The sequence below is a fragment of the Poecilia latipinna genome, unplaced genomic scaffold, assembly GCF_001443285.1.
Source record: "Poecilia latipinna isolate Pla-1442-1.1 unplaced genomic scaffold, P_latipinna-1.0 Scaffold956, whole genome shotgun sequence".
NCBI lineage: Eukaryota > Metazoa > Chordata > Actinopteri > Cyprinodontiformes > Poeciliidae > Poecilia > Poecilia latipinna.
Window position 1 is genome coordinate 164,448 of NW_015113572.1, and position 23,958 is coordinate 188,405.

The window sequence follows — 23,958 nt, forward strand, 5'->3', positions numbered from 1 at the left end:
TTTTTTTTTTTTAGTGATTACTCACATAAAGAAAGAGGAAAGGCTTCAAAACAAAGTTGCTTAACAATAAATGATGTGTTTTATGGGGAACATGCAATAGAAGAAAAAGTATTTTTAAAAGGGATCTAATGGATATTTTTAGCAAACGACTTGATGTCACTCTGCCTTATTTCTCACAAATAACACCAGAACAAACACAGTTGGATTCAGAAGTTCTAATATTCATCATTGTCATGAATATTATGAGATATATATATATATATAAAGTAAACTTAAAATGTATTAAAATAGTTTCTGGAAGAACTGAGAATAGCTTTAATAAATATATATATACAGCATCTTCCATTTATGCGTTCATAGTCTTCCAGGTGTGTCGGCGCTCAGCTTCTGAGCTAATGTAGACGAACCTAAAGCTTTTTATGCAGCTATGCTTAAGCTTAGCGTATATTTATATTTTTGTCAGCCTTGTTTTTTTTTTTTCTTTTCAGCAGGTCTTCCTGGTTTTATAGAAAGTGTGAGGCTTTATGCTTCAACTCCATATTGCTTTCATGACAAAGCAGCTGTGGCATATTGTAGATCGTAGGATATCCAGGTGAAACGTGTTTGATTATGCAAAGTGACGCTGCCGGTTGTGTACCGTTTGCGTCCATAAGCTTTAGAGGCAGTTATGAAAGTGAAAGAATCTATTTAGTTTATTATGCAACAAGATTTTTGATTTATTGATGGATGTACTCCATCGATAGCCAAATGCTAGTCAGGTTTTTACTGCAGGGACTGTTTTCAGAGGTTTGCTAGATGCAGCTAGGCCTGTCACAAAAAGCAATAAATCAATTAATTGCATAATAAATTCAAATAAGTTTGATAACTTCCAGTTGGACAACAATCATTAAAGAGATGCTGCTCTTGAATATTGTTGAAAAACGCTGCAGACATTTGACACCCAATACAAATGGGTTTGCACTACTTGCCCCTTTTGCCTGTTATCCCTGTCTACGCTGAACGATTAATATGTTTTGAATTTTGGTTACAAAGACTTCTTAATCCATTTTAATTATTGTTTTTTTTTTATTTTGGATTTTTAAAAATATTTTTCAATTCCAGTGTTCAGAAATCAGAATTATGTTTGAGTGGGCATAATTGCACTTATATGCCACTATTATTATTAATTTATTAGTTGAAAATGGTCTCAAAACAATTTTATAATTGATTGCAGTAATTTCTGGAACAATTTCTCATCGTGACAGGCCTAGATGCAGCGGTTTTGCATAAAGTCTCCTGTTTATTTATTTTCCTTCTTTTTTACCAATGAAACATGTTTTCTGTAATACAATTGCTGTTTTGTTTAAGCAACCATTGCTGCTTCTCGAATGACAAAATTGTTTAAAAACAAAACTAAAATCTGAATTAATTATACAAAAAGAGTAGCAACTCAAACGTATTTAGAACAGCAGTTCTGTATATGGAAGGCAGAAAATATCACGGAATAATTTAGTAAGATAGCTTATTATCGAATTAATTGGCGTCTATAAGTATATGCTTTTTTATAGAGAAATTATAAATGGTAAATACAATAATAGATGTCATTGTTAAAATATATTGCATGTGTTTGTTATGGAAAAAAATATACACTCATATCTGGACTCTGTCTTATTTTCGAGGCAACAAATAAATGCTCAAGACAGAATTGTACCATAATTCGATGTGTCTGGAAGAAAAAGGATGAATAGTGTGTTTATTACTTTGGGGAACTGAAAGCATTCATGCTGCTTCACTTGGAAGTATGCTATTTAAAAATCAATATCTTGGCCTGCAGCATCAGCTCCCTCCCCAGAGCATTCAGACTCTGTATCATTAAGATCGACCCAGTAAGGAAATAGATGAGACCGAATTGGCCTCCCTTGGGAGTTTATTGGCTCTCATGTCCTGCCAGCATTCACATACACTGTCCAGTGATCAGTTTGTTAGCTTGTCAGTGTATAACAAGCTTCTCTGTATTCTCAAATAGATTTAACAAATATTTTAATCATGATTTCACGGTTGATGTGGATCCATGCTAGCTAGCACGCTACACAGAAAAACCTTCTATCATTTTAGCACGTTAGCGAAGTTTTTTGTTTGTTCAGATACAGTATTGAATTATTTTTATTTCATTTACAAGAATTAAAATGATACAGTGGCGCGTGTTCCTAATAAACCTATATAAATTTATATAATTATAAATCCGCTAGGATTTATAATTATATATCCTGGTAGCATATTCAGCTCCTAGCTAGCTGAATTATGCTACTATTATTTTCTGTACATTATGCTTATGGATGAGTTTAGTTTGAGTTTATGTGCTTTTTAGTTGTATTGTTTTCATTAGAAAATATTTGGTAAAAAAGCCTTCTTTGGTTTCTGCCTTTTTCAATATTTTTGTTCTGCTAGTAGCATATTAGCTTCACTATTTTGTTGTTTTTTTATTTGGATAGAAAGATTAAAATAGATGAGGATTACCATTATTTATCCCTAGTCAAATTGCCTTATCAAGATATTTAAAATGGATAAAAAAAACTGTAAAAAAATCCCTAATTTCAAATCAAATTTAAGATCCAGTGTCTTAAAAAAGCTACATAGTCACTATTTTTCCGTGTAGCTAGCTTATTAGCAAATGGGCATAATATTTTTCTTAAGAAAAAAAAATATTTAAAAACAGTTAATGATCATTAAGTAATCAACTAATGAGTTAAGTTATGTTTTAAAGTACCAATTGGAAAATTAAATGCAAACTACACTTTTTTTTTTTTGCAATTTATAACTTGTTGATTTTACAAGATTACTGAGTTCTCCTTGATCTGCAGACCTACCACAGTTAGTATTTATTGAACAAAAACAATAACTATTTTTAATATTTTAAATATATATAAAATGATAAAGTGACAGCTGCTAGACAATGAGGTGGAAATTTCAGTTTATTGGAGAAAAAATGTCAGTTTCAGAGATACATGATGATGAAGTTCTTAAAGGGTTCAGTTACGTTGCTGTTTCATGGAGCTATTTGTTATTGTTTTTGCAGATCTATAAGAGGATATATTTGAAATATGTTTTCGTAAGAATTATATTTAAGTGCTTGTATCGTCTCAGTACATTGTTGTCTGATATTTATTATGAATCAGGAATTGAGTATATACATAAATCAGTACATCTATGCTGAATATTATGCTTGTGCCATAACTGTCCTACTCTAGTCACTTTATTTCTTTACTGTGTATGTCTGTTTTTACTGTCTATTGAAACTGAATATGCATTTTCTTGTGTGACTAAATTTCTTCACAGATTGAAGTTCTGTCCAAAACTCTAAGCCTTATTGTCAGATATTGTTTTTGGAGATGTTTGACTTGTAATGTAACATTATCATCGTGTTACAATCCTCACACCTGACTGTAAACTGTTAATATGCTGAAATGTACTCATTGTATTAACAGAAAAATGTTCTGCTTTTCTGTTTCTAATAAGACTTACAGAGATTTGTGCAGAAAGTTATTGCAAGAACAGTGATTTTGTTGCTTTTAAGGTGTCAGTTTTGTTAATTTATTCCAGTGGTAACTTTCATATTCCAGCTGCACCCAGACATGTATTACGGTAAAAAGAAAAAGTATTTTCAGCTATGCCTCAAATTAATGTCACTTTAATGTCTAACTCTTGCTTTGTCCAGCACCCACACTGCTTTAAATGTGTACACAAATCCAAGAAAACCCTCTGTCTATGTGCCCTTACAGTCATAATGTTGCTCAAATAAATGTTTTATGCCTCCACTTGGAAAATATATATATGTCAGTATTGTTACTCTGTTTTTTTTCTTTTTTCTTTATTGTGTCGGTTTTACTTTTTTTAAAGTTGATACATATATGTTTCTTTCTTGTAATATTTTTCATGTATTTTTTTTATTTTACATTATATGGCTGAATTTAAAAAGTCTCACCATTGCAAATTTCATTTGATAAATTTCTTGGTAATTGATCATCTGGTTGGCCAGCCATTTACTATATCAGCTTCTAAGCTGATAATTTTACATTTTTATTTAAAAGCACATTGTTTTCTATTTACAGATGTGGATTTAAATGTCATATTTCCTAGCTAACTTGTTTAGCTTACCTGAACTGAAGTTACAAGCAATAGAATTAAAAAAGTTTAAGGACATTTCAATTTAGGCCTTGCTAGCTAAATAGCAAGTTAGCTTTGCCATTAAAACCTCTGTAATTAAAGAAAAAGCTAGTCTCAAATCAATAATCAAAACCTATAAATATTTAAGCTTGTTCAAAAATAAGAGATACACTAGAAGTTATGGACTAAAATTTTGCTATTATAATGTAAAATATGTATCTTCTAGCTAACTAGTTAGCTCGCTACAAGCCTGCTATGCAGATTATTTACAGATTGATATTTACAAGTAGTAAACCTTTGTATCCTAATCTAGTTTGTTTATTCAACCTAATAACAGACAAGTTAGTTGGATAACAATTTAAAAAGGGACATTTAAAATTCTTATAATTCAAACTGTACAGATTAGAGAGAAGTGTTAAATAAGGTAGCTTGTTTTCCGTAAGAAGCATTTTTCAATCATTTTTCAAAACAACTTGATCGTCCATCAGGTAGCAGGTTAACAGTCGCCATGCTTACCCACAGTATGTTTTGATTGTGTTTTAACTCTTTTCGTCTCCCCCTCCCACTTCTTTTGTCTTCACAGCGAGGGCTGCAGACGAGAAAACACGGTGAAGAACGTTGGCTCGAGAAAATACGCCTTTAACTCGTTCCAACTCAGGGCCTTCCCCAAGCACTACCGGCCACCCGACGGCACCTACGGGAAGGTGGAAACCTGATTGAACCACCCTGGAGGTGCTTGTCAGGACAGCATCAGCATCACTTGACCTCTTTGTTTTTTTGTTTTGTCTTTTTTGAAGGATTAGACTGAGTAGAGTCATGATACATTGCAGACATTAATATCACCAGGTGAGATATTAAAATATTTTAGATATATATATATTTTTTATTTTTCTGGAGGTAGAGTCTGTAATTCAACATACACTGTACGACCACACTGAAAAGGCTGAGGCAAATCCTGACAAAGACTGTTTTCTGGCACATATACAGTATTTCGCGTATGTTGCGTTACTCATAAGTTGCTAAACAGTGTTTTTACCTCACTGTCTCAGTCTTTTCAATCACTGATAATCGATATATAAAAACCAAGCTTTTAGTTTAAGCAGAAAAAACTCAAAATACTTGGTAGAAGAACGAATTGTGTAAAATGAAGCCTTTGAATATGAATAGCTTATATGAATAGAAGCACACCTAGTGCACTTATGTAGCATAAGAAGCAGTGCCTTCAAAATGTCTGAAGTGCCCATGAGCAGGATGTGGATTCTGTCATACCTCTTGTTTTGTTAGTTGGACGGGTCAGAAAAGTTGATGTCTTGTTCTTCAGTTTAAAAAAAAACTTATATTTTGCCATTAAACTATTAGAAACACCAAATGAGGAGGTTTACATCAGAACAGAGTCTGATTTGACATATTTTATGACACAAGAGGGCGCCACTGTGCTTCTACCAACATAGAATGTCTGAGTCAGCTGCCATGTGTGCAAATCCATGTACATTTCAGTCATCATGGAAAGTTTTTTTTTTTTCTTCTTTCTTCTTTTTTTTACTCTGACACACACGTTTCTCTTTTCTGTAAAAACCGGCCATATTTGAAAGTGTTTATGTTGTAGTGTTGCTAAAATAAAGTACTTTTTTGTTTGTTTTATTGGTGTTTAAATGAATCTATTTTCCTGATTGTTCGCATTAGTTACAAAATATAATAGATGTGGCATTCTGAGAAAATGGTGTGCAGTGATTTAAAGACCTCTGTGATCTGATACATTCTCCTGTCCAATCCAAAATGACTCAGTTTGGCAGACATCTTTTTATGTTCCTGTAATGTTTTCTGCTCCTGACCAGTTTGTTGCAGATAAAACTGGACTATTTCTGTACTCATTTTAATTTAATCTCCATTCTTCAAATGAGGCTGATGGGTCAAAGCTGCCTGGGAACAATGAGGAGGGATTAAAGGTTTGTCTCATTAAATGTATTAACATGAAACCTATTTGCACACAACCTAATGCAAAAAAAAAAAAAATGCAAACGTAGCACCAACATTGTCTCATGAACACGGACTCGTCTTCATTTAATCTCTTTAGAATTGCATCTTTAACTGCTTTATGCCTTTTCATTCTTGAATCTGCTCACCATCCAGTTGAGCTTCAGATTAACAAAGCAGGAAAAACCTAAGAGATCTCACTCTGATGTTTAGAGAAAACTAGACCTCTCCATCCGCAAGACATTTGTGAAATGTGACAGTATTACTCTGACATTAGACATCTCTAACAATATTATTGTAAACTTTTTTTAGTTTCAATTTGCTCTATTCTTTTTCATTCTAATATATTCCAAATTATATCCAATATCACTTCTTTTGAAATTACCTTGTTGGTGTGGCCTTCTGCATAAATATAATTAGAAAAAGTTTAAATTTTTGGATGGAAGACAAAGAAACGACCCAAGAATAAACCTAATACTTCCTGGGTCCAAAAAACGTTTTTAGCTGATACTTGGCAAAGAATACAAAAACTTTGTTCAAAAACCTGTGTTGAATTCAGCCATGTCTCTTTTTCAGGAAATAGTATAGACTTTTGTGACCTATTATGTTATTAAATTACAGCAAATAACCTCCCGTCCACCCCCAAACACATGACTAATAAAACGAAATACGTTGTTTATTACCAAACACTCTCCATTTAATAATGCATAAATTAGGGTTTGTAATGGTCCCCCTTCAAATGTTATATAAAATGTATGCATCAGTTCCGTTTAAAAATGACCGCACTTTGGGCACTCCTGATTTATACGGCACTGTGATTCATTAGAGGAGAATTACGCATAAGCTGGATACTAAAGGATTTCTAAATGTCCCAAATTCTAGTTCCGGCGTATTCGTACTGTCACTTTAAGAAACCTGCTTCTCATTTTTCCTCAATTTCAATGCTGAGTAGCGCCTCTTGTTTTGTAGACCATCTTTGCAGCTAACCGCTAGTGTCAACAGTAAAACAACAAGCAGCGGCTTTTCTCTGCCAACAGCTCCAGTAACGGAGGATTTACCTTCTGGGCTAAAGTAACAACCAGAAGAACAGTCAGCAGAACCGGCTGGTAAGAAAAAGAAGTTTTTTATTTTTTATCTTGTTTACCTTTAAGGTTTGGGTTTGTTTTTGTTGCTAGCTGCCAGGTTAGCTGATATCAGACAGCAAAGATTAGCAAACACCTGCCAGAGGCTGTATTATGATGTTTTTCAGAATTATTACGTCCGCAGTTTGTGCTGCAAATAATGGAATAAATGTATTTTAATGAAATGGTAAATTTTATCTCAGAAAAAATGTGAAGGGCGACAACGTGCTTTCGTTTTAAGATCTAAACCAGTTGGCTCAATTGTATGGTTTCTGTTTGGTTAAAATCAGATTGACAGCCTATAAATGGGCTTCATTAGGAAGCTGACTGTTAATGCTTGGTTTGTTACACAGGGCTGAGAGCAGCAGCCAGGTCCTGATGGAGCAGTAGAGCCCACTCACTGATGGAAGCCCAGGGGAAGAGGTAGGTCCACTTAAAGCCCACCACCTCCCCAGGATTGGGGCTGATATAATCCTGCTCAGCTGTTTCTGCAGGCAGCCTGGATGGATGTGATCACCATGTGACATCGCCTACGGACGGAGCTCACTTCTGCTTTAACCAACAAAACAACTGTTGTTGGAAAAGCTGCTACTGCAGCCACCCACACATCTCCAATTCCTCTTTTAATCACTCTTTCTTTTATTTAAAACTGGTCGAAGCTTCTTTTTTTTTTCTTTCTTTTTTTTTGCACTGACATCAATGTGCTTTTTTTCCTCCAGCTCTGAAGATGAGGACGGAGGGGAGCGGGGTCTCCTCCACTCCTGGAGGGGCTATTCCTACAGCGTGGTCCCAGAGAGGCTGCTCCTCCCGCGGCCAGTGCTGCAGGTCGCCCTCGGAGCGCAGCACGGGGTTCTGCTGGTGGAAGGTGAAACTGCGCTGCCGTGATTCAAAGGCACAGAAATGAAGCTAGAGTTGTCCCGTGGCGCAGTGGTTAGAGCGCCACGGGACCGCAGATAGAGGTTACCGAGTTCGATTCCCGTCCTTGGTACGACTCCCTTGCTGAGGGAAAAAAGAGAAAGTCATTTCAGTTGCTAATAATGTGTAGTAAAGTTACCACGTTAGACTGTTATCTGCATGTATAATATGATAAGATAACTGTAAAGTCTTTCCCAATTAGGATAGTACCTTGTTTGACAATTACTGCCAAACCTCCTAAGTGGGTGATAAACTGATTTATCAAATCTTTGGTTTTTGCATATTTAAATTTTGGAAAACTTTTTTTTTTCTTTNCAACAAAGCTTTTCATAGTTTTGGTTTCCATAGTTCAGAGTGCTGTCAGCATGCCCGAGATCAGTCGTCTTGTTTGAAAAGCATGTTTTACAGCTTCTATTTACTTGGGCTTTAAATTCAGGTCAGCTCCACGACAGAGTATTAGAGTCAGACTAAGATTTCTCTATTTTATTTATTTATTTATTTATTTATTTATGAAAAGAATTAAGTCATAAAAGTACAAGAGTGCAGTCATAATTTTAGGAGAATAAAATAGATCAAATTTTAAGGATTTTTCCTGGTAAAATCCTGACTTTATTCTGCTAATAGTGTGACTATATTCTCATAATTAAACAAAAATTCATGTCCTGGTTCTAATACTCCATCGTACAACTCACAAGGGATAATTGAAATAAAAACCACTTCTTGAAAATATTTTCTCCCATTAGTTTTTTTTTTTGTTTGTTTGTTTTTTCAGGAAAGAAAGCGAGTGAAAAAAATCGATTAAAATCGGATTTTTATTTCCCTGAATCTTAATTTAACTTTTTTTATGTGGAGCTGACTTCATATTAAAAGAAAAGTTTCCTCTGTTGTTTTGTTTCTGTTTTTTTAATTTACAGGAGGACAGGTGTATACTTTTGGGGAGTTGCCATGGAAGCAGACTCAGTCGTCCCAGCCTACTAAGCCGACCCTGGAGAACGCGCTCAGCGGGCAGCGGGTGGTCGCGGTCGCAGCCGGGAGCTTCCACAGCGGGGCGGTAACGGAGGACGGCACCGTCCACATGTGGGGGGACAACGCGGCGGGCCAGTGCGGCCTGTCGGGCCTCAGCTGCGTGCCCAACCCGACGCCCGTAGCCCTGCTGGAACCCGGCGGTGCTCAGTCGGTGCCCATCCTGGAGCTAGCTTGCGGAGAGAAACACAGCCTTGCGCTGTCGGCGCAGAGGGAGGTGTGGGCGTGGGGCAGTGGGTGTCAGCTGGGCCTGAAAGCGGCTGTCTTCCCCGTCTGGAAGCCTCAGAAGGTGGAGCAGCTGGCTGGGAGGTGGGTGCTGCAGGTGGCCTGCGGTGCTTCGCACAGCCTAGCTCTGGTGCGCTGCGTGGGACCCGACGGTATCCAGCGTCCCCCTGTGGACAAATGCAACCAGTGTAACCAGCTGCTGTACACGATGACGGACAAAGAGGACCACGTCATAATCTCTGACGGCCATTACTGCCCCATGGGAGTGGAAGCCAAAGAGGATCCCCCTCCTACCCAAACCTTGAAAACATCCCCATCTGAACCCATCCTGCCCTCCCACAGCAGCTCCACTTCAACCCCAGCAGCTCGCACTCCTGACCCCACCCCTGACCCCGAGGACTCCCAGAAGGCAGGAACAACTACCGCAGCGCACCTGCCCTCTGACTCAGACCCCCTGCCTTCCCCTAAAGCTGCTGCTTCCACCTCCTCCGCTAAGAGCTCCCCGTATCCTGGCGAGCAGGAAGTGAAGGAATACCTGAGGAAGCTGTCGGACGCATCGCAGACTGAAGCCAAGATGGCCAACGGCGGTCTGCACACGCTGCAGGTGAGCGTCTGGATCCGTCACAGAACAGAAAAATTCATCTGGCAACTACTAGTTAAGCACAATTAGAATATCTTGTATTTAATAATTCATAGCATTTCTTAATACATAAATGACCAAGTTGTTTCTCCATCATTAGCACATTTAGCAACATCTACATTAGTTCAATTGACAGCGCTAAGACCCACCCCCTGGGCTTTGATTGGTTGTTTTTGGTGCATTTCTTCGGATGTCAATAGCAGCTCAGGGAGGAGACGGGGAGATTGATGTTTTCACAAATCATCTGTCTCATAACAAACTGTAATGACATGGTGACAGTTATAATAAATAAGTCAAAGATTTGTTTTATTTTTTGTTTTTATAAAAGTTACATGCTGGAGCTCTAAGTTTTCAGAATTTCTGCTGAAATCTGCTTCTGCTCAGGGTTTCTTTTTTTTTTGTGTGTGTGTTTGCTTTTTTTCCCCCCACCAGACGCCATCGTTGGGCCGCGGCTCGTCGGCCCTCAACAGCCTGGTGGCATCCTGTGCCTCGGCGGTGGGCGAGCGCGTTGCCTCCACCTACGAGGCCCTCTCCCTGAAGAGGATGATGAACTTCTACTTGCCGTCGTCGCGGCTGGAGGCGCTCGGCGGGGCGGCCGACGGCGGGGCGGAGCGCGTCCGCCGGGAAGAGTCGGTCCAGGCCAAGAAGAGCTCCAGCACAGGGGACATTCACGAGGAGGAGGCAGAGGGTCTGCGGCGCCGCCTCTCGCTGCCGGGGCTCCTTTCTCAGGGTAGATACGCCGTTCACCTCTTATCCTCCTCCTATGGCCCACTGCGTAAGTACAGCCAGCGCGTGTGCAGCTGGATGCATGCCTTTCGCTCTGGAGCATCTATAGCTGCGTTTCCATTAGCCATAAAAAATTGTGTAGGCACATTGAAATTGGATTAGGAAAATAAATATGTATTAATGGAAACAACCAATTTTGGCAAAAAATCTCTGTTTTTTCAATAAAAGGTTTTTACGCTAGGGGGCAGTGTTGTTTTTTTTCTACTGGCGGAAAAGATAAAGAAGACGACAGGAAGTGACAGGAGGAAGATGGCGCTGTGAACAAACGTATTCACGTGTTGATTTTCATTGCGTTTATTTAATTGCAAAACTGTGTTTTTCTTTTTTTTCTACATTAGCGGAATATAAACCAAATTTTGCTCACATTCGTAATGGAAACGCAGTTTATCTCATCTGCTTCTGTGTTGGCTGGTTTTTCTGTTGTTTTTTCAGTCGTCTGTTTGTCTTGAGCCATTCCTGTTTTCAGTCTTCGCCACAGAAAGGCTAAAGGTCAACCTCTGAAATCTCCCGGTCAATAGACGACATGCGGCAGCCGCTCATCTGGATACGGCCTGCAGCAGGTCGTGAACAGTAACAAGAAGTGAAACATTTAGTTGAAGAATTGGTTTCTAAAGGGAAGTGGAGCTTGTCGCAGTGGTGGTTTCTGACTAAAATGCACCAGATTTCTCATTATTTAAATTAGCAGGACATGCAGTAAGAAGGTCGCTATTTGTGCACGAAGCACATCCAGTTTTCTTCACTAACAGTTTGGGTCGGTTTTGCTTTGGTCGTCTCTTCGTTTCTATTAACCTTCACTGATCTGCACGTTTCGTCTGATTAAATGCAGCCATTGTTTCCGTCTGTGCGCAGGCATGAGTTCACTCCCGTCTTTTAACCTCCATCAATCACAATGTCCTTAAATCTTCCAAAGACGAACCTTTTTTACGTGTCGGCTCTTTGTCTCCGCAGTGTCGCCGAGGCTGCTGAGGAAGATGGGGCGCTCCAGGACGCGGGCCTTCGCCCTCACCCCCATGGGAGGGGGCGTTCCCGAGGACCAGGAGGTGTTTCCCACCCTGCAGACCGAAGTGTGGAGCTGGGGACACGGCGAGCACGGGGAGCTGGGACACGGAGACAACCTGGACAGGTGGACAGACCAAATGAAGGGCTTCAGTTTTCCTCAAACAGGCGTTTGAGTAACCAAAGTGCTATTTATCTATCTGTCTTTTCATCGATTTTTAGCAGCTGCTTTTTGGTTAATGCTTCATGATTATTAAGTCTAACTTGCTGTGTTTGCGTTACGAATGAGCACAAAACCAATTAGACATTTTTAGATTAATCTCAGAATTTCTCTTAAAAAAAAACAACTTTCAAACGTAAAAAAACCCATACTGTTTGATTTTTTTCAGAAATTTTCTGAGCTCCAAAAGTCAAAAATTGGTTAGAAAAAAAAAACTAACATTTTGAGATGAATCTCAGAAATTTTCTGGAAGAAACTTGGATATTATTTGAGTTTCAAAAGTTGAAATTTCTTGACACTTGAAACTCAGAAATTTCTACATTTCTAAGTTTCTTAGCACATATTTTACTTCTCTGTCTCCAATGGCCCCAACATGCAGTCAAAGAAAAAAACAACTTATCCTTGTACCAAAACACGTTTTCTTTGTTTGTTTTTAATTGGTGTGTTTTCATGAAGTAATTCTCAATATTGTCTATCATACGGTCGGTGGAAACGCTGCGTTGTGCGTTTGGTGTGTGTTTGCAGGCTGCAGCCGCTCTGCATCAAGAGCCTGAACAAGAAGGAGGTGATCCGTGTTTCAGCCGGCGCTCATCACTCCATCGCTCTGACGGCTCAGTCTCAGGTCCGCCTGTCGGCACTTAACATTTATGGTATTTATCTTCAATTGCTAACAGTATATTTAAAAAAAAAATGTGTGTATTTCCTCTCTAGGTGTATTCATGGGGCAGTAACCTCTCCGGTCAGCTGGGACACATGGACACGCCCAGCACCGTCCCCCGTCTTGCAAAAGTCTGTAAACTAACCGGTGCTGAAGTTCATCCCAGGAGTCGCGTTGGCATTTTTATTTGTTTTTTTTCTTCTTACTCCCTTCCAGCTGTCGGAGGGGATCCGGGTTTGGGACGCCAGCGCTGGGGAGAGACACACTCTGCTGTTGGCTGACGGAGACTGCATCCAGCCCATCATTTACTACAGCGGGCAGCAGGTGAAGGAGGCTGGAGGAGAGGAAGAGGAGGTGGAGGAGGAAGACGAGAGGCCGGGAGGCTACACCCAGCAGCCCGTCCTGCTCCCATTCTGCATGAACGTAAGATTACGTTGCCAACTCATTCGATGCTACATTCGTTCAGCGCAAAAAAAACCCTTGGCATTATATCTGAAATATATACATTTGTACATGTTTGTCATGAACCAGGTCTTGCATTTCATTCATAATCTTAAAAAGGTTTTGAATTGGAGTTAGTGAAAACCATATGGGGCACTCTGAGAAATTTTATTTTATTTTTTTCAAATTTTTTTTTTTTCTGGCTATTATTTTCTGTGTATGCAGACAATATCCAATTATATAGTAATAAGCTTTTTTGTCTTGAATTTTATGTCTTTTCAGTGGTCTTTAAAAGACTTGTGGACATAATTTTATCAGGAGCTGACCAATAAGTCCAGAATGTGGTTTATAGTTGCAAACTGTGGGGTGTTATGATGTAAAACTAATCAGCTTTGCGCTAAAGTTATTATTTTTGTTAATGTTCTTGATATTTTTTTTTTTATTCAGAATCTTGTTTTAAATTTTGTTGCGTGTCGTTCTTCAGCTGGGCTTCGTGAGCGGCGTGGTCGCCGGCGGGCGCCGGTGCGTCGCGCTGTCCGACAGGAACGTCATGGGCTTCATCTCCAGTCTTCACGAGTTGGCGTCCGCGGAGAGGAAGTTCTACTGCAAGCTGTGCGACGTCAAATCCCAAGTTCTGCGCCCCCTGCTGGAGCTCGGTGAGAATAAGTTAAGCTGATATTGGTACCTTTGTGTGTAAAATGCCTCACTAATTTGGCTCCTTCTTCAGAGTCTCTGAGCTCAGCGTTGGGGCCGGCGGCCACTGAGCTCCTGCAGACGCTGGCGGGCAGATTCAGCCTGCTGAGCCACCTGACCGGGCAGCACGCCGCCAGCCTCACCGCCAACCTGCGGCGCGGCCGTGACGTCAGCAGCCTCCTCATGCTGGAGCACGCCAGCATCTTCCTAGACGTCTACAACAAGTTCGTATCCAGAAACGCGACGTTTCTTTGATTCTGCGCTCCAGCTTTCTGTTTAATAACTCTTCTGTTGTTTTAAAGCTACTGTTCAACTGTGGGGAACTTCTTTGTGATGGGAGGTTTCCACGCTCTTACAAAACCGTCCTTGTGAGTTTACTGTTGGCTTTAACCTGAAAACATGTGTTTCACAATATTAAATGCTAATTTATTTTGTTCTTTTTTTTTTTTTAAGGGACATCTTCGGAAAAAGTCCCGAGTTGCTGCAGAGGCTGTCGGAGTGCAGCGAGGAGAACACCGCCACTTCCGACCTCTTGGTGGCGCTCTTCTACCTCCCAACACAACACTTGCACGAATACGGCCGGCTGCTGCTCAAACTGGCCACCTGCTTCGAAGTGGTACGCAGAGTAGATGATCGAGAAACACCAATCTGATATCGGTATTGGATATCGGTCCTGATATTGAAAACAATTCTGGATCAGGAATCGTGACAACGTGTCGGTTCCACAAGAGCAAATCTATTTAGTCTAATTCTATGCTTTTTTTCTATGAGTGATATTTATTTATTTTACATTATATTTAGAATTAATTGTACTTTCTGAACCATTTTAAAGGTTTGTTGCAGTTTATTTTCTACATGTTTGACCAATGTAGTCAACTTATTGTTTGTCAGTTTCAATTTTTGCTTGTTTGTATTGTGTGAAGCTATCAGATGTGCTTTACTGGTGCAGAGATATCAAATAATTTTGTTATTCAGTACATTTATGTCCATATAAAAAAAAGAACAATTTTAAGTCAATTCAGCGTTATTTCTCAGTATCGTATCGGTATCAGCCGATACTAAACCTCACATATCGGTATCAGAAGTGATTTTTAAATGCTGAAATGAAATCAGCTTAAATTGTTGATTTGCTGGTGGTAAAGTCGACTGAAATGACCGTCATTATTCCACCTAAAGCAGGCAGCACCGTGTTTATTTTATGTCTGTCGTCGATTCAGAGTTCCGGTGACTACCAGAAGCTGCAGGAGAGCTGCTCCAAGTTCGAAGCTCTGACTCTGCAGCTGAAGAGGAAAAGGAAAGAGGCCGAGTACACCTTCCACTTCTGGAAGAGCTTCCCGGGGAAAATGACGGTACTCCTTTGGTTTCGGGCGTCCTCGGCGTCTCGTGGCGCTTCAGCAGGATGAACGTGAGCTCTGTTTGTGGCCAGGACTCCCTGAGGAAGCCCCACCGCCGACTCATCTACGAGAGCAGCAACAAATCTCTCTCGGTGCAGAACGCCGGCCGCTTTTCCGTCAACTGGTTCATCCTCTTCAACGACTCGCTGGTGCACGCGCAGGTCAGACCCTCACGCGTGCTCTTGCTGCGTCACATCTTTGGCTGTTCTGCTTTTTCTCTCTCCGGTGTGTTTCAAGAGTCTGTGTGTGCTTGCCTCTGTGCTGTCAGGGCGTGGCGCCTTGTAAAAACCTTGTAAGTATCCAGCCAGGAGACGATTTCATCTCCCCCTGTCCAGCCCCTCTTCATCCTCTTTGTTTTTCTTCTTTCTTGTCTGTCTTTGTTTTAGGTGTTTAGGGCTTTGAGTCATCAGCTTTATTTATTTATTTATTTATTTATTATTAATATCACAGAATTCAATTTAAAATTTTTGAAATAAACTGAAGTCAATACATCTATTTATCTGTTTTTAGATAAATTCAATCTCACTAGTTTTTGTATATGTTTAAAGCCTCCAAAAGGCCAATTAATTTGACGGAGTAATAATTAATAATCAGAAACTGCAGTTGGCCTTTAAGGGGTTATAAAAGTGAACTTTTACAATATGTTGCACGTAAATATTCAAACGTTTGTCACGAGTTTGCCAAGCCGTTAACACCAAATTAAGAGGCAGGTTTTCCAGAATGGTAGATTGTATTAATTTTTTTGTGCAGTCTAGTTTATTTCATTGGCACATCTTGATAGATATGTAGGAAACTTTGCCTTTACAATGTATGTTTTGGGTTGAAATATACAAAAAAGTTTTAAAACTTTAAGAGAACCAATTATGCAATACTCACATTTTGTACTTTTTTCTACTTCCAACTGGGTCTCTAAAAACAGCCCAAGTGCTCGTACAAAAACACCCAGACGTTTTTAAAAATATTTTTGGCTCTGTTGCCCTTTGTTTCACAGTAGATTGACAAGAAAGCAAGTTATGATTAAGGGCAAAAGTCAACGGGCCGGGACTCGAACCTGTGACTGCCTTTGCACTTGGGTCCTGTGTTCCACTCAGCCACGTTTTGACAATAACTTCATGTTTTATGGTGTCTGGAAAATGAGCCATTTCAAAAAACCTCTTGAATGTAACATCACAAACCAGCAGGCTCTGCCTCTCACCTAGTAACTCTACCAAAACCCAACCTGTTACCTAGCAACCCAAGTGGAGCTCCAGCATGTTTGTGCCGAACAACGGCTGCTGGAAAGTATTTTGGGCTTGCCCTCCAGAAAACACTTACTGTGTTCTTGTTGGTTGCCCAGGATGCTCCGCGTCTGCTTTCCAAAGACGTATGGTTGTGTAATTGCGCGTCGTTTTTCAGCCATTTTCACTTGTGAACATAAATGTTGAATTTGGGGGGGGTGTGGCCAGCAGCAGCTTATTTGGATTTAAAATGATAAGACGCCCGAAAAGGGCTCAAAAAATCTGAAATGACTTATCTTGACCTGTTCAAGGAAACATGAAAGGCCACTTTTAAGAAAAATTAAGTAAAACTTGTGTTTTACCATCTTACACCCAACCACAAATATCTAAATCCGGGTGCGTTACTATCTGGATCCTTTAAGTGATGCTCAGCCCTCTCCTGACCTCCACCCTCTGCCTGCCCTCCACCTCCAGGACGCTGCATGGGAAGATAAACTCTCCACAACCAAGGCTCCAACATTTTACCCATTTCTTTCATTTGCTTGTTTATTTCTTCGCCCACATTACGATCAGTGATAATTGACCTACATCCAAGAAAAGGTGATGAAAGTTTTTATTTCCTGGGAAAGCCTTGGTTGACGCTGTTGGTTTGGAATATGAAAACTAAAACCACCAACAGTTTTTGTTGCCTTCTCAACAGCAGGTTCCTGTTTCATTCGTTTCTCCCACTTCCTTTATGTTCATATCAAGTCGTTTAGTGAGTCCTGTGATTGTCCCGATGGTGTGAAACCTGTTTGGACGTGCAGCCGTCATCGGTTTTAAATGTAAAATGCGTGACTGGAAGCCAGGCCTTTATTTCTGCAACATCTTTGCAGGACTTTTTGCCGTGTGAATTTGAGAAGCGGTGCGTCGATAGACATTAGAACCTGCATGTAAAAATCGTGTGTTTTGCATGATTGTTTTAAATCTGTTATTTAAATGTGAGATTTTTTTTTTCATTAAATACAAGTAAAGCCTGAAGCATAAAGCCCAAAAATGCAAATATTTTTGTTCGTTATTGAGACATTTTTAGAAACATTTTTTATTTTATCCATGGAGAAAATTTAATATTTTCCCATAGATAGCGAATCATTTTTTTGTTGATGTAAAAAAAAAAAAGTATCAAAAGTTGAAAACTAGAATATTTTAGAATAAACAGTCCTACATTAAATTCCTTCTTTAAAGCTTTTTATGAAATGTATATGGCTGTAGTAATGGAAACTGTTGAACATCTGGATTCTTTTAGACTTTAATGTTGGACGTTTGTCTCAAATTTATTTTTCAAAAACACATTTTATAAACTGAGATTTTCTCCTTTTATGTTCGCTCTTCCGCTCCTCCTTCCTCCACCTACGTCCAGTTCTCCACCCATCACATCTTCGCTTTGGCCACGCTGTGGGTGGAGCCGACACCAGAGGACGAGTCCGGACTGTAAGTTGTTTAAAAGCAAAAGCGCTAAAGGAGACACGATTTCCAAAAAAATATTATTGACATAAATAACTTTAAAATACAAATGTCCTCTTTTTGAACCCACAGTTTTACAGATCAAGATTGTAGCGGTTAGCTTTTACAAACGGTGCGAGACTGCAAAAGACATCCGAAATTTCGCTCAGTATCCATCACTGAGGAATCATTTTTGGATATTGAGAGAAAATATAAAACTTGCTCTTGATATGTAATGTTTTGGAATCCATTTTGGATAATTATTTTTCGTATGTCGTCAGTATTGACTAACAAATACTTTGAAATGAAATACTTTTGTCCTGGAATACGTGTGGACAGAGTCAGGCTGGTCGCGGCTGATTTCAGAATCGGTTTCTGTGCAGACATGGTTTGAAGGTGGTCACGCCTGAGGAGACGCTAACTCTGCTGGCCTCGTCTTCCGCCGAGAAGGTAGACCTACAAACGGACACGGCTCTCCTCCTAAACACTGCTTTTCATTTACTGGATTTGTGATTTTCTGCCTTTTTCTTTTTTTTAGACCAAGTGGCTCCGCGCCATCAACCAGGCCGTGGATCAGGCTCTGAGCGGGGTGGGGCAGGACGCCGGCGGCTCGACGTCAAAGTCGGACCCTCCGATCTCCAGGACCGCTTCGTACACATTCTATAAAGACGGACGGCTGAAGGATGCGACTTACGAGGGTCGCTGGCTGACTGGCAAGCCTCATGGCAGGTTGGTCACGGTTTGACACTAAGAAAACTTTTTAGCCAAAGTAGGATTTCTGTAATTTTATATTTTTTATAATTTCAGAGGTATCCTAAAGTGGCCTGATAGGAGGATTTATACTGGCTCGTTCAAAAGCGGGTTGGAGGATGGGTGAGCAATGAGAATAACCTCTAAATGTATCAGAATCACCAAGCAGAAAGATTTATTTTTTTCAAACATTGTTTTTGTGTCTCTTGTGCAGCTTTGGGGAGTTTGCTTGTCCCAATAAGGCGCTGAGTAAAGATGATCTTTATCAAGGTTACTGGAAAGAAGGGAAGATGCATGGCCTTGGGACATACCGGTAAATCTATTATAAAGATAACAAGTTAGCTTTTGGGTTGGTTTTTTTACCTGAGCACTATGTATTACATTTTAAGGTTTTTCCAACTTGAGTACATCTACAATTCTCTGTCTTGAATCTTTACTGATTTCCTCGGTCATGCCAATAAGAGCTGCCAAACAAACCATGTTATGCTGCTAAAAAGAGAAACTCCAGGTTGCATTTGTCACGATGTTGTGAGAGCCTAAGCCTCCTCTGTCTGGCTGAAGGTACGCAAGCGGCGAAGTTTACGACGGCTCCTTCCAGGACGGCATGCGGCACGGCCACGGGATGCTGCGCAGCGGAAAGCACAACACCTCGTCCCCCAGCGTTTTCATCGGACAATGGCTACAAGACAAGAAAACAGGCTACGGAGTCTTTGACGACATCACAAAGTAACGCTCGGAACTTCCCGAGATCGTTTCATTTTGACAAAGGATTGTCTGCTCAGATGTTCCTCTTATCTTTGAAGAGGGGAGAAGTACATGGGAATGTGGCAGGACCACCAGCGGCAGGGCACGGGGGTCGTCGTCACCCAGTTTGGTCTGTACTATGAAGGTGCCTTCAAAGACAACAAGATGATGGTGAGAATTTCTAGCAAACAGGCTATAAAATCTAACGGCTGTGATGGTGGGATTAAATCCGGGGCGGTTTTTTATACTTCAGGGTACAGGAATCCTTCTGTCTGAGGACGACACAACCTACGAGGGGGAGTTCTCCGATGATTGGACCCTCAGTGGAAAGGTGGACTGAATGTGAACTGATCTAAGCCACCCACTGGGGATCAGATGAGTCCTATTTAGAGATTAAACGCTCCGTCTCTTTCTGACTTAGGGTGTACTTACTATGCCGAATGGTGACTACCTGGAGGGTTCCTTTAGTGGCGAGTGGGGGTCTGGCCTCAAAGTGACGGGCTCCTACTTCAAGCCAAACCTGTTTGATGCTGAAAAGGACAAGAACCGGGCCGTGTAAGCTCTTATTTTTATCTTTGAAAACCCTTTAAATCAAATGCCTTGCTGTGGTTTAGACCAATCTATCCATCCAACCAACCAGGAAGCTGGGTCGGCTGAGCGTGAGGGCGGAGGAAAAGTGGCAGGCAGTGTTCGAGGAGTGCTGGAGTCAGCTGGGTTGCGAGGCACCAGGGCAAGGGGAGCACTTGAAGGCCTGGGAGAATATCGCTGTGGCCCTGACCTCCAGGAGGCAGCAGATCCAAGACAGGTACCCAAAAAAATGAGAGTTGACCCTTTTTTAATACCGTTACCGAACAGGAGAGGTTCCATTCCTGGTTTTTGTTTCTCAGTCCAGAAATATTGTCTCGGAGTCACAGTAAAACTCTAGAGGGCCTGGAGGTCATCCCCCAACATGAAGAGCCTATCACAATTGAGAGATATCACAGCGTCCGAATGTACCTACTCAAGGTGAGTTCATCGGACATTTATCTTTGCATTTAGGTATACATATTTGAATGAGCATTGATGAATTATCAGGGGGTTTTTTTCCAACAATGAAATTGCTTGATGTAATCGTAACCATGGAAGAGAGTATTGAAGAGCAGCAGCTTTCCATTGTGGTGTCCCTCAAGGACGTGTCATCAGTCTCCTTTTTTTTTCTTAATTTGCATGAGTTATTTTGGTTATATTAATATATTTTATGCCTCTGTCATTCATATAGTACAGTTGTTTATGATTCCTTTCTTATTTCCTTCCTAAACTGTGTCTAAAGGAATGGCTCTGACATTTTTAAAAGGAAGATTCTTAAGAACTTATTTTCTGACTGACGTCATTCTAAAGAAATATAAACATGTCCAGTATGAGCCACATTTTACTGGGAAGAATGTGTAAAAAAAAAAAAGTGCTTTTTTTCTGGCCTGTGTCTCAAACAAACATGTTGGCCTGTAGATCCTGGTTAGTTTTGGTATGATTGCATCCCTACCGGAATTTAGCTTCAGGTTGTCAAACAAGCAAACACCTGAAAATCATTATCCTCTTCTGCTGTTTTAGGCTTGTGACACCCCCCTCCATCCTCTGGGCCGGCTGGTGGAAACCCTTGTGGCCGTCTACAGGATGACCTACGTTGGCGTGGGCGCGAATCGTCGCCTGCTGCCTCAGGCGGTCAACGAGATCAAGTCTTACCTCTTCCGCATCTTCCAGATTGTCAGGTACAAGCAGGAGCATCTTCAAGCAAAAATGACGCTGCTGTTCTGTGTGCTTCATCTTCCGGCTTATTTGTGTTAAATTCTCTGCAGATTTCTCTTCCCTGACCTACCAGAAGAGGGCGGTCTAATACCCGAACCAACTGAAAACCTTCCAGATGAAAACCAGGAGACGTCCGCTGACACCCGGTCAGAGTCGCCCAAACCAGGGTACGAACTGAGCTGCTGCTCTCACTGCTGGAACAGATCAGGATGAACTTCTTCTTCTTCTTCTTGTGTTTTTTTTTATCATTTACAGCCGCGTGGTGAGTAGCTCGGCTCTGCTGCTGCCTGTCCTGCTGCCTCGCCTCTACCCACCGCTCTTCACTCTCTATGCTCTGGAGAAGGAGAAGGAGGACGACATGTACTGGGAATGTGTCCTGCGCCTCAACAAGCAGCCCGACCTCGCCCTGCTTGCCTTCCTGGGTGTCCAACAGTAAAAACACACGCTCTGTCTGAATACTTACAACCGCATGGAAGAGAAATCTGACCTGGTAACTTTATTAGCTTTTCTTCTCCTGTTGCAGAAAGTTTTGGCCTGTTTCAATCCCAAACTCTTTGCCTGCTCCAGGAGAGAAGCAGCCGGTAACGTTTATTTAACTTATGAAATAAATTGAACTCTCTACATTTTAGATACAGAGCCTCCTTTAACAATGATGTTCTGTAGGTTATCTCAAGCACTAAAGATGCCTGCTTTGCCTCGGCAGTCGAAACGCTACAGCAGATCAGGTAGAAGTCAGCTCTACAGTTAAGGTAAATCTAACATGAGCGCAGATCAGTCAGGCTTCCTGTTTCCTGTGTTTTTGCAGCACAACGTTCACCCCGTCAGACAAGCTGCAGGTGATCCAGCTCACCTTCGAGGAGATCACGCAGGAAGTGCAATCTCTGCTGAAGCAGGACTTCCTGTGGTCCATGGATGAACTGTTCCCCGTGTTCCTGTATGTGGTGCTGCGGGCCCGGTACGGCGCTGACTGGCTCTGATGGCTCAGAGGAAGCAGAGCAGTTGTTTCAGAAAACAGTGCAGGCGACTCAGTTTGAGATCATGATAGTCCATCCATCTGACCAACCATTCAACCGACCAACCATTCAACCGACCAACCAATTTATCCATCCATCCATCCATCCAACCAACCATCTATCATCATTTAACCAACCATTCAACCGACCAACCAATTTATCCATCCATCCATCCATCATCCAACCAACCAACCATTTATCCATTTACTCGAGATTGCGTCCTTAAACAATCTCTAGGCAGCTGATTTAGTCCATTGTTGGTCTGCAGTTTGTTTAGTTATTTACCACTTTCTCTGTTGTTCTTTAAATAAAATCCATCTCGTGTTTTCCCGTTAGAATCCGAAATCTCGGCTCAGAGGTCAGCCTGATCGAAGACCTGATGGATCCGTGCGTTCAGCACGGCGAGCACGGAATCATGTTTACCACCCTGAAGGTAACGCACAGCCGCGCACTCTCAGCTTTGCTGGGGTCTTTGCATCCATAGTCGGGTCACGCACTCATGTCTCTTCACCCCCGCAGGCCTGCTACTACCAGATCCAACATGAGAAGGTCACATAGGACGACGGCAGCGCCTGTACTTCCTCATCCATCCCTGCAGCGGACGATCAGAATCGGTGTGTCTTGCTCAGGAAGCAAGTCCTTCAGCTGCTGTCACGTAGACGAGGATGACCTCGTCCGTTCTGACTTTTCGCCTCTGAGCAGGTGTAAACGATGAGCTGCTTCCTTCCATTTTGATCCAGGTGGGGTGGGGAAACATTAAATCACCAACTGTTGAAGGGAAGAGGGAGTTTGGAGTTGTGCTGCAAGGAGATGAAGCCTACATTTCTTACAAAGAAGATGCAGACATATATATATTTTTTTAAATACGGATGTGGAAGTATTTTCATGTGTCATGGTTGCAAGTGGTGTCGACATCAACTCAAAACTGTAGCGCCCTCTGGTGGAAACAGCAGGTTTGTACAGAAACAGATGTTAGAGATGAAGGAGAGATTACTTAATACTAAAACTAATTTGATAAATGAGAAATTAGGGAGAAAAATATGTATAAATCTGAACTGCTTTGACTGTGACTCTTGATCAAACTAAAAAAAAAAAGTGACTTTATTTTAATGGATGACCTTTGGACCTCAGACAGAAGTGATTTTGTGAAGTTGTGAAGGTTTAACTTGTGTATTGTTTTATTTTTTCCTTCTAGACAATCTGAGCCTAAATGCCACACATCCCTGAACGGTACCGACTTTAAACCTTTAGCACTGTAAAAATCAAAACGCCTCAAAAACCTTGTCATCTGAATTATCCTTGGGTATAAATTCTGAATTTAGGAGGTTTGTAATTCCTAAAGTAAAAAAAAAATCTACATAAATCATCATTCAGAGGTGGGATTTCTGCTCCATCTGTTAATATCGACTTTTCTCATTCTTACTCGTGCATCGTGTCAACTTGTTCCAGTGTGGAAAACCGACTTAAGAGAGGATTCTTTTAATAAAATACAATATATCATGATTCATCGCATGAAGAGATGAAATTGCGGGTTTTGTAAAAAGGAAAAAAAAAAAGTTCATTTATTTGTGTCATTCCAACAGTTCCCTGTGTCCGAAACGATTTACTCAACCTGAAGTTGCGCATGAAAACTGACTGCCAAACTGACTGTACCTCATGCTTTTGTTTAAACAAAGAACTAAAAAACGGTAACTAGAGTCGCTGTGTTTTTTTTCCCCTGCTGACGTTTTTACATGCTGTC

At 40.8% G+C, this 23,958-nt stretch overlaps 2 protein-coding genes across 9 annotated transcripts in view; both read left to right on the forward strand.

Moving 5' to 3' along the window:
* The window catches only part of LOC106958016 (type I inositol 3,4-bisphosphate 4-phosphatase-like), a 36,324-nt gene extending 30,540 nt beyond the window's left edge, over nucleotides 1–5,784 (forward strand). For all 4 annotated transcript variants that reach the window (XM_015049673.1, XM_015049676.1, XM_015049678.1 and 1 more), the window contains one exon: nucleotides 4,727–5,784. In XM_015049673.1, coding sequence (XP_014905159.1) covers nucleotides 4,727–4,859 — 133 coding nt within the window. In that variant the 3' untranslated portion in view covers nucleotides 4,860–5,784. The remainder of the gene's footprint in view (nucleotides 1–4,726) is intronic.
* A 1,285-nt stretch (nucleotides 5,785–7,069) lies between these two features.
* On the forward strand, nucleotides 7,070–23,896 carry als2b (alsin Rho guanine nucleotide exchange factor ALS2 b). 5 transcript variants are annotated; one of them, XM_015049706.1, is made up of 35 exons: nucleotides 7,070–7,223; nucleotides 7,592–7,661; nucleotides 7,958–8,103; nucleotides 9,068–10,005; nucleotides 10,474–10,816; nucleotides 11,776–11,950; nucleotides 12,569–12,665; nucleotides 12,755–12,832; nucleotides 12,918–13,124; nucleotides 13,627–13,798; nucleotides 13,870–14,059; nucleotides 14,138–14,203; nucleotides 14,289–14,451; nucleotides 15,053–15,184; nucleotides 15,262–15,390; nucleotides 15,498–15,521; nucleotides 17,846–17,916; nucleotides 18,312–18,378; nucleotides 18,467–18,657; nucleotides 18,736–18,801; nucleotides 18,893–18,991; nucleotides 19,240–19,404; nucleotides 19,482–19,593; nucleotides 19,676–19,753; nucleotides 19,844–19,977; nucleotides 20,063–20,227; nucleotides 20,310–20,427; nucleotides 21,010–21,167; nucleotides 21,255–21,350; nucleotides 21,460–21,636; nucleotides 21,728–21,785; nucleotides 21,868–21,929; nucleotides 22,010–22,159; nucleotides 22,554–22,650; nucleotides 22,737–23,896. In XM_015049706.1, the coding sequence occupies exons 2-35, from the start codon at nucleotides 7,642–7,644 to the stop codon at nucleotides 22,773–22,775; spliced, it is 4,983 nt and encodes a 1,660-aa protein (XP_014905192.1). In that variant the 5' UTR covers nucleotides 7,070–7,223; nucleotides 7,592–7,641; the 3' UTR covers nucleotides 22,776–23,896. The 5 variants fall into 5 exon arrangements, with proteins under 5 accessions (XP_014905192.1, XP_014905191.1, XP_014905194.1 ...); XM_015049705.1 differs by having other exon boundaries at nucleotides 7,071–7,223; nucleotides 21,255–21,371; XM_015049708.1 differs by having other exon boundaries at nucleotides 7,071–7,223; nucleotides 10,474–10,771; nucleotides 21,255–21,371.
* Nucleotides 23,897–23,958: the final 62 nt, after the last annotated feature.